The 13,862-nt window shown below is 32.0% G+C and overlaps 1 protein-coding gene across 2 annotated transcripts; it reads left to right on the forward strand.

The window, feature by feature from the left end:
- The first annotated feature begins 4,338 nt into the window (after positions 1 to 4,338).
- Positions 4,339 to 10,772, forward strand: LOC114712263 (plant UBX domain-containing protein 7). Of its 2 annotated transcripts, none has more exons than XM_028896753.1 (10): positions 4,339 to 4,561; positions 5,138 to 5,271; positions 5,364 to 5,477; positions 6,466 to 6,661; positions 7,683 to 7,760; positions 7,871 to 7,939; positions 8,627 to 8,770; positions 8,902 to 8,998; positions 9,324 to 9,583; positions 10,248 to 10,772. In XM_028896753.1, exons 1-10 carry the CDS (start codon positions 4,460 to 4,462, stop codon positions 10,410 to 10,412), a joined length of 1,359 nt encoding a protein of 452 aa, XP_028752586.1. In that variant the 5' UTR covers positions 4,339 to 4,459; the 3' UTR covers positions 10,413 to 10,772. The 2 variants fall into 2 exon arrangements, with proteins under 2 accessions (XP_028752586.1, XP_028752587.1); XM_028896754.1 differs by having other exon boundaries at positions 8,902 to 8,992.
- Positions 10,773 to 13,862: the final 3,090 nt, after the last annotated feature.

The raw sequence follows: 13,862 nt of genomic DNA on the forward strand, positions 1-13,862 counted from the left end.
TTTTATAAATAGGTTAGTTTGTGAAAGTAAGTTGAGTCCGTGAAAATAAGTTGTTTGGATCATTCTTAAATAAGTAATTTTAGTTTATAAAATTACTAAAATGTGTATGACTTTTATTAAATAATAAAAAACAAAAAAGTATCAATTTACATAATATAATAATTTTAAATTATTTATAAGTTCCTGATCTCATATATTTTATTTTATTTTTTATTTTTTATTAGGGTTAATTAATCCGCAAGTCCTTATAGTTTCAACGAATTTTGAATCAGATTCCTATAAATTTTTTTCTTTTTATTAGATCCTTATACTTTTATCTTTTTTTTATTAGGTCTTTGTATTTATTTTTCTTTTAATTAGGTCCTTATAATTTCACTAAATTTTTAATCAGGTCCATATAGTTTTAATTTTATTTATTAATTAAATATAAGCTTAATTAAATAGATTAATACTGAAATATGAAATATTAATAATTAAATTAAATTAATAATTATGTAATAAAAAAGTAATAGAATTAATTAATTCAGGAAATTTTTTTAGAACAATTAATTTTTTTGCTGGAAAAATTAAAATCATTATAATAATTCAATATCTTTAGAATATTATTGTTTATAAACTAATATTAAATAATATATACTGTTTTATGTTTATATAATAGTACTATTAGAATTTATAAAATAAAGAATAAAAAATTCAGGGACCTAATTAAAAACAGATGAAAGTATAAGGACCTGATAAAAAGAAAAAAAACTATAAGAACCTGATTTAAAATTATTTGAAACTATAAGGAGCTGTGGATTAATTATCCCTATTTATTATAAGGGCATATTTAAAAATATAGCTTATTGTAGTTTTTACTTATAGCTTATTGTAGTTTTTTATGCAAAAATCTTATTGTTCTACCACCAATTCAAACACCATAAATTTTTCAAACTTATATCTGGTTTTAAAAAAAAAGGTAACTTACGAACCTCCAACAGTTGGGCCAAACAAGCTCTATACCGTTCGTATGGCTAATTTTTAAACCCACGTTTAAGTTGAAGAGAATTGTAATTAGGTTTTAAGTAAGGGATTTAATTACCTTAAAGTTTGTTGACAATTAAAAAGTATGTAATGATAAGTTTGAGAAAAAATAAAACATCACTTTTCATTAATATTTCTTGGTAATTAAATTTTTTTTCTTAGTACCTCATAATACTTTTCCCTTCTCTCTCTTTCCTCTTTTTTCCTTCTCTTTCATTCCTTTTTCCTTGTCTCTTTTCTTCTCTCTCCATAGTAGAAAAATAACTTTTTCTATAACTATAGAAGCACCTCAAAAAAACTTTCATGGTGAGGAAGCTTTTAGCTTAGAAGTTATTCTATTCTAGCATATCACTCATCCAAACAAAATTCAATCTCCATATCTTTCTTCAACTCATATTTCACACTTTGTGACCGGCATCCTTTCCAAATACTAATCCAAATACGCCCTTAGCTATTGGTTAAATAGATAGAATACTCGCTTGGCATCACTTAAATAAACACTTATAAATAAATTTTATATAAGTTGAGATAAAATTTTCCTCACATATTTACATTATATTTCATAAATCATAATTAAAAAAACTACTTATAAACTACTCTAAACATGTAGAGAGAAAATAAGTTGTTTGTGTCACTTTTAGATGCTGTCCTTTGAACTATTTTGGGTGTATCATTGTCCCTTAAGATAAAACAATTCTTCAAGGAGAAAAAGTGCATGGATAAATTATTAACCCAGAAAGAATAAATGAGAGAGGAGTTCGTTCTTTCTTTGTTTTTTTTTTCTTTTTCTCCGGTGATATTAACAATTTAACCCTCCCATTGAAAAAAAAAAAAAAGGTCTTCGAGGCATAAACCCCACATACTAAGACATCCAGATCCATTGAATTTAAAAAGTGTTCAAATTTAATAAATATAATATGCCCTTATTTAATCGGAAAATGTTCTTAATAAATGAGAAAAATCCAAAAGATCTTTTAATTTAATTTGGACTAAAAATATAATATTATTTAGGGTGAAATAATATTATCTTATTATATTGTTATTTGAAAAAATTAATAATATTATGTCCAATTTAGAATTTGATATCCTTAAAAGATTTGTTCTGAAAAATATTTCATATGGAAGACCCAAAACTAAAGAAAGATAAAATTCTATTAAAGATAGGGTGAAAATTAATGTATATATGATATATTTTTATATATATGCATATATTATGTATAATTTTTGAATCCATGTTCATTATAAGAAAAATATAATAATAATATCTCTCTCTTTTTTGTTAATCGTGGTGGATGAATTTTATATATTCAATATACAAAATTCGTATATAATTTATTATTTAATTTAAATATGAGGTTTAAATTAAATTAAGGGTTTATTTTAGTGACTAAAGAGGCAACCTAATTAATAGAGAGGCGGTTGTTTTTTTTTTTAAAAGAGAAATCGAATTATAAGAAATCACTTAGAGAGAGAGAGAGACTGAGAAAAACGTTACTTGAGTCATTTTCTTATGATTAAAAGGGCTAGCGTATTTAATTATTATTAAGACTAGATAATATTAGATACTATGATTAAACATTATAAGATATTAGGATTTGGATTGAATATTTATCTTATTAAGATTTGAATTAGATATTTAAGGATTTGAATTTGACATTTATGTAGGACAAGGATCCCCCATGACTTATAAATAAAGGCAGTTAGTCATCACTCTCGTTATCCTGGGTTTTGATTCATCTTTCGTGATCTCGTGTGGATATCGAACTTAATTAAATTGGTAAGTCTCAATTTTTTTTTCCTGTTTGATTTAAGAAATCACCATGGATCTCAAAAAGTTTTGGTAAAATTTTAAATTTTATTTAATTGCATGTGTGCCTAAAACCCAATCTGTGCTTTAGTTCTAAAATACATGAATTACATAAGTTCACATGAATCCCAAAACTCTAAATACATGAAGCCCACAGTTATATTCAAACTTCTCAGGGTAGTAGACGTGAGCATCCTTTTAGAGATGTTATAAATGATGCTAGGATCTTGCTTCATAGGGATTAGATAGGTTTTTCATGTTCACAGGCAGGACAATCATACTGCTGATTTTCTTGCTAAATTGTCTCGTAGGATAGAGAGCAATTTTTGTATCATTCATCAACCTTCACCTCTGAATCCAGAGGAGGACAATGATGAAGGAGGATAGCTGTAACTGTCTTATTTGTTCTAAATAATGTTATCAAGTTTTAATTAAAAAAAAAAACCTTCTCAGGTCCACATAATATGAATATTAGAATTAGAATTAAAGTGGGTGGTAGATATGGCCAGATTTATTATGTCGTGTTTTCCTCTTTTTCAATAGTATAATTTTTGTCTGTTTGCCAGATTCAATTCTATTAATTAACATAACGACAAAAAAAAAAGAGAAAAATTCTAAACAAATACCTTTGGAATTTTAAATTTTCAAATTGTAAACAAGTAGAAAAATATGCTGTTATTTGTTTTTTTAAATATTATCAATTATTATTAAAATGTAGTGAACAAAACTGATTTAGAATTTTAAATTTAAAGATATTTTTGTGAGATTCTTTAAAAAAAAATAAAGACTTACTAATTAATTAGATTTGTTCCCAGTTATCCAGGTGATTTAACAAGTGAATTCCCCTCTCATGTCAAATCTTACATGAGTGAATGACCTACCATATTTTTCGTTGTATCTAGTTTGATTAAAAACAAGTAATGCATAACAAATGACCATATAATTTGGATCCATATAAGTAAACCTTGTTGAAGATCCCTGGTATATTTGGTACCCAAGGCAATATTATTTATTTAAGAGGGTTTTTTGTGTGGATAATTTAAAATCTTTTTTGTGCCAACGGATAATTTAAAATACTTCAAATTATTAGAGAAATTATTTTTTTTGGATGAAAATTAAACAAATTATTTTAAAATCATCGATCTATCATATTCATCATTTATCACTTGGAAGCTGGAACCGAAAGGGAATAAACAAATTTTACGGATCGAATTATCATTTAAACTAATACATATATTTAATTTATAAGTTCATACTAAAATTCTTCTTATTTTGAACGAAAAGAAATTATTGTTTTTTTGTTTAAGATTGAACGATGACATATAAAGTAATATTATATTATATATTAGGAAGATTTATTAATATTTATAAAATAAAAAATAAAAACTGTGTAATAAAATGCAGAATATCTTATGCAATTTATTTATTTCTTGATTTTTCCCGATGAATCGGTATAAATAGTTTTTGTCTGAATTCTTGTTATTTCCCAGATTAAAAAAAAAAAAAAGTTGGTGAGTTGTATTTTCTTCAGTTTCTCGTCGAATTTAGCAGTGCAAAGCTTCACTCTTGTGAAACCCTAGGAGCGATCGCCAGATCGAAGCTTGCAGGACTTCGATTCGGAGAGAAACAATGGAGGGAGTATTGTCCCCGAACGATCAACAAATCATGGTCTCGTCGTTCTTAGAGGTTGCCGAGGGGCAAACCGCAGAGACGGCCAGACAATTCCTGCAGGTTCTTCCATTACGACTCTCTTCTCTTGACTATCTAATCTAATTTACTCTAAAAATGTGAGAAAAAAATCCATATTTCCAATTCTCCTTCATCTATTGATCTAGAATATGTTTTTGTTTTTCGCCTGGAAACGAATTGGGCGCGCTTGCAATTTTATTTTGAGCGTCTATGCTTCTATACATATTTCCTTGATTTGGATGGAATATTGTATTCCGCATCGTAGAGATGAATGTCAGTGATGGAAAAAAAAAAAAAAGATCCTCACCAGCCAGTTCATTTGCGGCTGGGAGGCGCTTTCCTGATGGGTAGTCGAATTATACATTTTTTTAACTTTTGGAGGAAGGCAGAAAAATAAGCTTATTTGGATGACTATCTTAGACAAGTGTTACTGCGGGTTGAGATTTGTTGGATACAAAGGCGTTCCTTAGAGCATTAGCCTGTGCTGAGTTGAGAAATCAGAAAAAAATAAGTAATAATTGGAACAGATAAAAGGAAAAATTATCATGAATTTATCTTTTACATAGTTGAAGCATAAGTTACTATCAAGTAGGATTTTAAAGAATGATGTTTGGACAGGCCACAAGTTGGAAACTAGAGGAAGCTATCCAGCTGTTTTTGATTGGTAATGAAGGTGGGGCAGGACCACAGCTATCACCATCACATAACCCTCCTGCAGAAAATGATGATTCCTGGACTGGTCGCCCTTCAAGGTAATATAGGCGTTGACTTCCATTGTTTATGCCCAAATCTATATCATTTGTTGGTTGTTTTTAATGCTGCTTCCTTTTTATAATTAATTCAGTGAACAAAGAAAGGATACTGCCATTGAAAGTAGCGGTGGTGATGATGGAGACGAAGTACGTCCTCCATTACCTGTTAAGAGGGAAACCCTTTATGATGATCCAATGCTGTATGGGTATGTTTTATTTTAATTTTCCTTTGCTCTCCTTGGTGATTGAAGCCTTTTATTTCAATCAAGATGTATATTCACTGCTTTTGTCATCCTTTGACTTGCATGTCTGATATGCCTTGTTATATCTGAACAGTGTTTCATAGCTGCATGAAACAGGCAAAACATGTTTCTACTTAGCTAATCTGACTAGAAACTAAATGCTGCATCTTCTATCTCTCATTTTGTCTTCTGTACCTTATTGAAACGTGACATCCTGTATTTGAAAAGATTTTATCTCACAAACGACTCCTTCTAAGTCTCTCCTTTTGTTTTTGAAAAAAGACAGCTGCCTGCACTCTTCCTCTTCCTCTTTCTCTTCTTGTTTTCCCCCCTTTCTAAAGATCCCTTATAGATTGGGTGTTTCCCAACTTGGTTTTCACATAGAATTCCTTTATTTGTGTTCTCTAATTTATAATCTTTATCTCATTTAAAGAAAATTGTTATCATAATGGAACCAATCCTCAATCTTCTATTAATCTACATATTTGGAGACTAAGTCATTGTCACTTGCGAACGCACCTGCCCGTTTCATTTGCAGTATATTGTTGAAGAGGATTTCATTGATGATAATTTATATTTGAGAACTGATTTTTTGTTTTGTTGTTGTTTTTTTTTTTTTTTTTTTGGGGGGGGGGTTGAGTGAGAATTAGATTGAGAGCTACCCTTTTCTGAGGTATCAAATTGAGAAAGAAATTTTATGAGGAACCAAATAGAGAAAGCAATTCTATGATGGGTCGAATTGAGAAGTCAGATTCTAAAATGGGGCTTTCAGTCATTTCCCCCCCTGTTCAAGTGTATCTGATAATTGTTTTTAATATTTTCATTTGTCCAAGAATATTTTCGTTTTTTAATGTCTTTGTTTATCTTTTGTTGTGTTTTAATGTGCAATGCTGGTTCTCGTTTGTCAAAGTATTAATTGAGTTTTTTTTTTCTTTTGGTGGCCTTTGTGCAGAGTATCAAGGATGGGACCTCGTTCACAAGAAGCTAGCTCTTTAGTTGCATTCCGAAATTTTGAAGAGGAAATGAGACGTCCAGGGGTTTGGGAGTCAGAGCAAGGTGCTGTCTCTACAGCAGAGAGTTCTCGTGACAATCTTGCCTCTTTATATCGCCCTCCTTTTCATTTGCTTTTCACTGGTCCATTTGATAAGGTAAATGGGTTTCCTTGTTTTTAGTGTTTGGATAATGAAATATTAAATATATTTTTTTCTTAATAATTTTATGATATTAGGTGTTGCTTGGAAACATTGTTGGTAATGGTTGGATGTGGTGTGGCAAAAACTTCTGTTGAATCCCAGTCTGTGGTAGACTGGGATATTGCAATGTTGAAGTAGTGAACCTATAAATAAATGACTTGCTTGCTAGTTACGTGCATAACACTAGCAGCCTCTAGTTAGATTCTGGCAGGGACAACTAAAGGGGAATGTTAAAATACTACGAGTAGTGCATCATACCTGCAAGATCATTCTATAGTACCTATGGATGATCAAGATTTTTCCTGGCCTAACAGCTAAGTTTTGTTACAAACAACTCTTAATGATTTATTAGGTATATCCTTGAAGGAACCAAAAACGGTAGGCATGGTATTAATTGTTAAGTTACTGAATGACGTGCTCGCTTATCAAGATTTAACCAACTAACCTTTTCAAGACAACTTACTCAATTGATGTCTAGTTGGCGAATGCTCAAGAAGTGTAGGAGAGGAACAAAAAATTGAGGATCTACCGGAGATTTGAGACCTATTATGTGATAGCCAATAGCTTTCAGACAGTCAATTAGTCATTGATGTCATGTAGAAGAATTTCATTTCCTTGCTTTCAGTTGAAATAAAATTGAAGTTGAACCGAAACTGTTTTATTGCCCAACTTAATTATGATAATTAATCATCCATGTATCCAAATCATTTTTGGTTCATCCATTGTACTAGATAGAATCAAGCAGTCAGTTGTCCATAGAACATGTTGGAAATCGCATTTTACATGTGATTATTCTCAAACTATTGTGCTGTTTTTGTTTTCTCCTGTTTGCAAGTGAGTGGGCTGTGATTCTTGGTCACTCGCAAGAAAAAGTGACGCAACTTTTGGATGCTCTATTTAATACTTGTCTCTTTAAAAGGTAACTTAATATTTATAGGCTCAGAGCTATTCTAATTACTATGGCTTCTAAATGCAGGCAAAAATTGCTGCTTCCACGGAGGATAAATGGCTTTTAGTGAATATACAATCTACCAGAGAATTCAGCTCACATATGGTATTATATTGTTGGTGCTTTCTTTAATGTATATATTTATAATGCATAATTGGGTATAACAACATGCACACAATGCATATCATCATTGGCTGATTTCTTTCTTTGTGAAGCTTAATCGAGATACTTGGGCCAATGAAGCTGTCTCTCAGACCATTAGCACAAATTTTATTTTCTGGCAGGTCAGTTTGTTGCTCTCTTTTTTTTTTCCCCATCAGTTCTGTGGTGTGTGATTTCTTCCCATTTTTCTTTCAAGTCATATTCACACCATGCTATTTACCCCCCCCCCCCCCCCCAAAAAAAAAGGCTTCTCAATATGTTAAAAAACGGCATAGTTCACTCTTCATGTGGATTGATTTATTGATGGGATGCACATGGCTTGCTATGCTAAGCCACATTATTCTCTTGATTATATCTACGTTCTCTTAGACTGGTCAAGTGGTAAAATGGTAAAGCCGAAAAATGAGAATAGAAGAAATGGGTCAATGTTTCATTTTATGTTGGCGGTCATTAAGCCGGAGCTGGAGGTAACCTTAAATTAGCATTTCTTTTGGGACAAGTTATGACATGTGATGGTCTAATCTATTCTATCTCTCTTTTTGTGGTCAAATCAACTGGTCCAGCCTAGTTTTCATAGTGCTATGACTTATACATGTCACTTTGAGTTTTTACCGGGACAAATAATGTGACTTTGAGTGACACATATATCCAGGCTAGATTGGAGTTTAGACATATGTCTTGTGTTTTCTGGCTTAAACTTATCGTGATGTTTGCCTTATATTATGTGCATAATGTGTGTGGGATTATGTTATCAGTATATTTAAGTCATGCAGTTCGGCATTGTTGACTCATTCTTTCTGTGAACCTAGGTTTATGATGATACAACTGAAGGTAGAAAAGTATGCACTTATTACAGACTGGACTCAATTCCTGTAGTGCTTGTAATTGATCCCATCACTGGCCAAAAGATGCGCATCTGGTCTGGAATGGTTCAACCTGAAAGCTTATTGGAGGTATGTGATATGTGCGAGCTTCTGATGGCCTGATGAGAAGGTTACGTGGGAGAATGATGAGAAAAAGTTTTGCACTGTTTAACTTTGATCCCTACCTTTGCTGATTTGATAATTCAATTGTATTATTTTAGGGTCTACTACCGTTTCTGGATGCAGGCCCTAAGGATCATCACAGTACTTTGTCTCACAAACGTCCAAGAGAAAGTTCTAGCCCAACTAAAAGTAAAGGGTCTATTGTAATTTTCTATTTGTATTTATTCACTCAATCTTCAAAATAACTGCCTTTTATTGCTAACTGTCCTTTTCATTTACCTATGTTTTTTATTTTACATATTAACAATTTGTGTGACTGGCACTTGCAATGTCTTTCAAGTTGATGCACGCTACCCCTTTATGTTGATGCTGTATTTTTTTTTTTTTTTTTTTAATCATTTCTAGTTGTATTTGGGGTGCTTTGCTGTTATTCTTCAGTGCTGAATTGATCATGATAATCATTGGTGTAGTTGTCATCGTCATGTTAGCTTATCTGACCATTCAGTCCTGGCTTGTTCAGATGAAAGTAATGAAGAAGATGAGGAAGTGTTAAGAGCTTTGGCATTGTCAATGGAAGGCATGAAAGAATCAAGTGCATTGGCTGGAGTAGATAAGGATGCTGAGTCTGTTGACCGAGGACAGGAAACTGTCTTGGCCCCCAGCTACCCTCCTCTGCCTGAAGAACCCAAGGGCGATAAGAATCTCCTATGCAGAGTCGGTATCCGGCTTCCTGATGGATGCCGTGTGCAGCGCAACTTTTTACGGACTGATCCAATTCAGGTAAACATTGTTCTCTCTTATACCTGATTTCATTGGACTGTGCTGCTATGTTTTTTCATGGTTGGTCCTTGACCACCATCAATTCAACATCTAAACGAGCTTTTGCTTGGAATCACCCATTTAATTAAAATAGTTTTAAGTTACTTGGTTAGGATTGCCATAAGTTTTATAGGCCTTCTTTTTTCTTATCACTTGGTTATCTATTTGAGTTCAGGGGTCTCTGGTCAAAACCTGTTTGTCTTCATTGATTGGACTTGTATACTTAAACCTCAGATGCCCTAGGTTCAGTATCTGTATTTTCCCAGGGTCCCAGTTTGTGTGGCGGCTATCCTTTTGGTTCTGTTAACGTGTATGAAATTAAAAGCATGGTTCTCATTCAGTTTATCCGAATAGGATAGGTTACAAAATATTGGGCCAAGGTGGCTATCAGGTCTCACAATCGAGGAACAACCAGTGACAAAATAAATTCAAAAGATATTTCTAGCCAAATCTAATTCTGTAAGATAAGAAAGAGTGCCAATCAGAAATAAACGGTTTAGTCAACTAATGGACCCAAATTTAGGTCTTTTGTCTCGCCAATAGGTGCAAACAAATATGTCTGTTATGTTGGTTGTATATTTCCTGTTATGTAAAGACTTTCATGGATGCCTCTTGCCTTGCACAGCTTCTGTGGTCATTCTGCTCCGCTCAGCTGGGGGAAGGTGAGGTGAAGCAATTTCGGCTGACTCAATCAATTCCAGGAGCTTCCAAAGTGCTGGACTATGAAAGTAATGCGACCTTAGAGGAATCAGGACTTGCTAACTCTATGATATTGATGACTTGGGAATGAATCCAGATTACTAGGTGACCTATGCCAGCGAAGTCAGACTCAAGAGCTCCTGTTTGGGTGGTTCTTATCTATATAGCTATGTTTTCCCTTCTTTGACATGGCTTCGTGTTGAATAGGTAAATGGGAGTCTTATTTAAACTCTCAAGTGTATATTCTCTGAATGAAGGCTAAAATCAATGCCAGTATATCATTGCTTAATTCTTTTCTTTTTTGTTTGAGTATATCTTGAAAGGATTAGAGCAACTTGTAAAGAGGAAGTGTTTTGAAAGTTTGTTTAAATTCATCATCATCTAATCCTTATGAATAAGTGAAATAAGGAAATGAAATACATTGAAAATTTTCTCTTCTTGTGATGGACCATTTCTTCCTTGTTTTGCTCAATTAATAATTCACTCAGTAATCTTGATAGACTACTGTCTATGATTGCCCTTGACATTGAAAGTCCGATGGGGTTGTAAGATCTGCTTGATTATCTCTTGCGCGGGGAAGATTGATGTTTGATCAACTTGAATCATTATTTGTCGTTTTAAATGCAAAATAGGCTTACAGGGCTTCGAAAGAGGATGTGGTGATTTAATATTTTAAGCACATTATGCAAATTATTAATTAAATGTGCAAGAACAATTAACAGTTTCAAAAAAAAAAAAAGAAATTGTTTTATTATTTTCCTTTTCAATTAAAGTATATAATTGGTAGTAAGTTGTGCTATTTGGATTGTACGAGTGAAATTGTCAAAAAATAAAGTAGGGAAGGTTACATTTTTGGCTTAATCATTAATTTTCAATTTAGTCCTATAATATACAAGTTGAAGGTGAATCCCTACCTACCATGGTTCTTCATTTGCAAAGGATAAATGAAGGAGGAAGCTTCCATGCTGGTGAAATTAAGCAAAGCATCGATGTACAATAATTAGAAGTAATTAATTAATTAGTGGGGTTGTTCTGAATGTGAATGCGAAGCAAATAAAGCAATACTTTGATAATCTCTAACAAATAATTCATACCCCCTTTTGTGAGATCCACTAAAACCTTTTTCTGTTTAATGGCTAATTGTCACATCACCAAATCTTGAGAGAGAATATTTGGGGAGAGAGAGGCAGAAATGGAAGCGTACCCTTCATAGCTTGTACAGCCTCAAGTTGCCTTCAATACAAGTTTGCCTTTGTTATTATATTGAAAATAGTTTAATCTGACAAAAGTGTACGTTTAGTGCATGAAAATAAGAAGACATAGAAAGGTATGATAATATGTTGGGTATAATATTAAATATTGGGAAGAGATATTTGGAGATGGCAAAAGGGACAAGCTGTGAAAACAAAGAGGAAGGCTGCCAAAAGTTGTTAGGCTGTTGTGTCATCGTAGTGACCTCAATATATTCCATCTCCAATATTTGCTGCATTACCCTTCTGCTGCCAATGCATCATAATCACACCAAAAATGGCTCTCTTGGATATTTTTAAGAGATATTGTGAAGATTTAATTAGATTGTTTATGTCAGATTTAAATGGTGCAGAGATTTTGTGAAGACCTATACTATGAATTGCAATTCCAGGGTTTAAACAATGCATATCATTCGTCACTTTGCCTTTTGGCATCCCCTAAAAAAAAAATTACTTTGCCATTTCATGAAACAAAATTCTTTTAATATGTTTATCTTTTAAGATGTAAAATAATTTAAAATGAGTTAATTAAAAGCCACATATTAAAGTGCAAATATTTTTTTTTGATGTTTTCACTCAAGAGCGATGGGCACCTGAAAGGTCTGTTTGAGTGCAAACCCACCCTAAAAGCTCAAAATCATGGCAATTTTACCTCTCATAGCAAAGAATTAATTCTAATCGTTAAAATAGCGATATTAACTGTAGTATTTTTTACTAGAAGGCAACATTGTTACAATTTTAAGTTTTCAGAGCAAATTTGGGCCTAAATTTATGAGTAAAAACTTTTCCAAATAAATTTAGACTATATTCTATTAAAAATGTATAGAATAAAACAGAGGGGAGAGAGAGAATGAGAGATGCTTGTTAGTGAAGGATGGTCCAGCCCTTGCTATTGTGGAGCAAAGTCTCACAACTTTTGGAGTTTGGATGGAAATGAAGAGAAAGCAACAGAAAGAGATGGGGGGCCCACAAGGTGATGCAGCTTCACATGTCTTTCCAATGTCACCATCGCACTCACATGCACATCAACAGCACATCTTCACTATTTTTGCATGCCTCTGTAATTAGTAATAATGTCCCCCCGAACACTCTGCTCCGTATTTGGAATATATGCACTGTTTAATTTATATTTCCATCACCAACAATTTTCATTTCCACTTTTAATGATAAATTTACTTTTCTTTTGAAAAAAATAGCAGTTAAACTAAATTTAAATCTAAGCTATTTCATTTTTTTTCCAAGTAAAGGGATATACACTAAGAATGGAATTGAACTCGTAATCTCTCACTTATTTTCATGCCATGAGGCTATAAAATCATTAGTAAACTATCTAATTTTTTTTTTTTTGCTTAGTACGGATATCCTTCTATTAAAGACAATTCTGTTTAAAGTATTATCAGGCATTAAATATAAACTTTTTTTTTTTAATGAAAACTCAAACTGTAGTGCATTATATAGTGAGAGATTAGCTACTTTCATTAAACGTGTGAAAGATTAGTTACCTTCACTAAACCTCCCATGGTTAAACTATCTGCTTTTAATACGAAGAATCTAGACAAAAGATTACTAGCCCGTGTAACGCGCTAAGAAACTATATTGTTCCCTTGATATATACTTGATGTGATTGTGTGTGTATGGATTTAACACTGTTGATGCCCTTTTTGTCGTTTCAATTAATTAATGATCTTCACGAACTTGCCTCCTGCATATATGTTGTCGTTCACTGCTATATATCTATATGTTAGGTATGGTGGTAATTTCGGTTGGTTTGAGAGTACTTGTCTGTCTGTACGTTATCTTATATTCATCTACCTGCGTCCCATTTACAATAATCAAATAAGAAAGTACTACCTCCAATTTTTAATATGAGAATTAGATAGCTAATTTTTGGACATTAAAAAAAAAATAGTTAAGTTAGTTATATGTAACAAAATGTGTTTTAGTTTTTATAAACTATCCTTTTTAATTAATTATGTGCATTGGATATCTTTTGATTGAGAATTGCCTTAATACGTATGATTATTAAAGATATTTTGGATAAAAAAATTGTAAGAGGTAAAGTGAATTAAAATCTTATATTTAGGATTTAACTAAATCTGTTATTTAGCTCTTATATATTTATAATCAAAGCTAGTAATTACTACTTCCGATCCTTAATATAAGAGCTAATTGATTGATTTGAGTAAATTAAAAAAATAGTTAAGTTAGTTATTTATAATAAATACTACTCCGTTCCTAATTATAAGAACTTTTTGGCCAAATTGCGCTTTTTAAGAAAACATTTAAAATTA

This window comes from Neltuma alba, unplaced genomic scaffold, assembly GCF_004799145.2.
Source record: "Neltuma alba isolate B1F8T4 unplaced genomic scaffold, ASM479914v2 tig00011342_pilon, whole genome shotgun sequence".
NCBI classification, from domain to species: Eukaryota; Viridiplantae; Streptophyta; class Magnoliopsida; order Fabales; family Fabaceae; genus Neltuma; species Neltuma alba.

What these genes read in the sequence shown, in the direction of transcription:
- LOC114712263 (XM_028896753.1), top strand. Translation starts at nt 4,460, where the DNA reads ATGGAGGGAGTATTGTCCCCGAACGATCAACAAATCATGGTCTCGTCG. An exon ending in TCACTGGTCCATTTGATAAG is followed by an intron (nt 6,662 to 7,682) that starts GTAAATGGGTTT and finishes TTCTAAATGCAG; the next exon opens with GCAAAAATTGCTGCTTCCAC. An exon ending in TAGCCCAACTAAAAGTAAAG is followed by an intron (nt 8,999 to 9,323) that starts GGTCTATTGTAA and finishes TGGCTTGTTCAG; the next exon opens with ATGAAAGTAATGAAGAAGAT.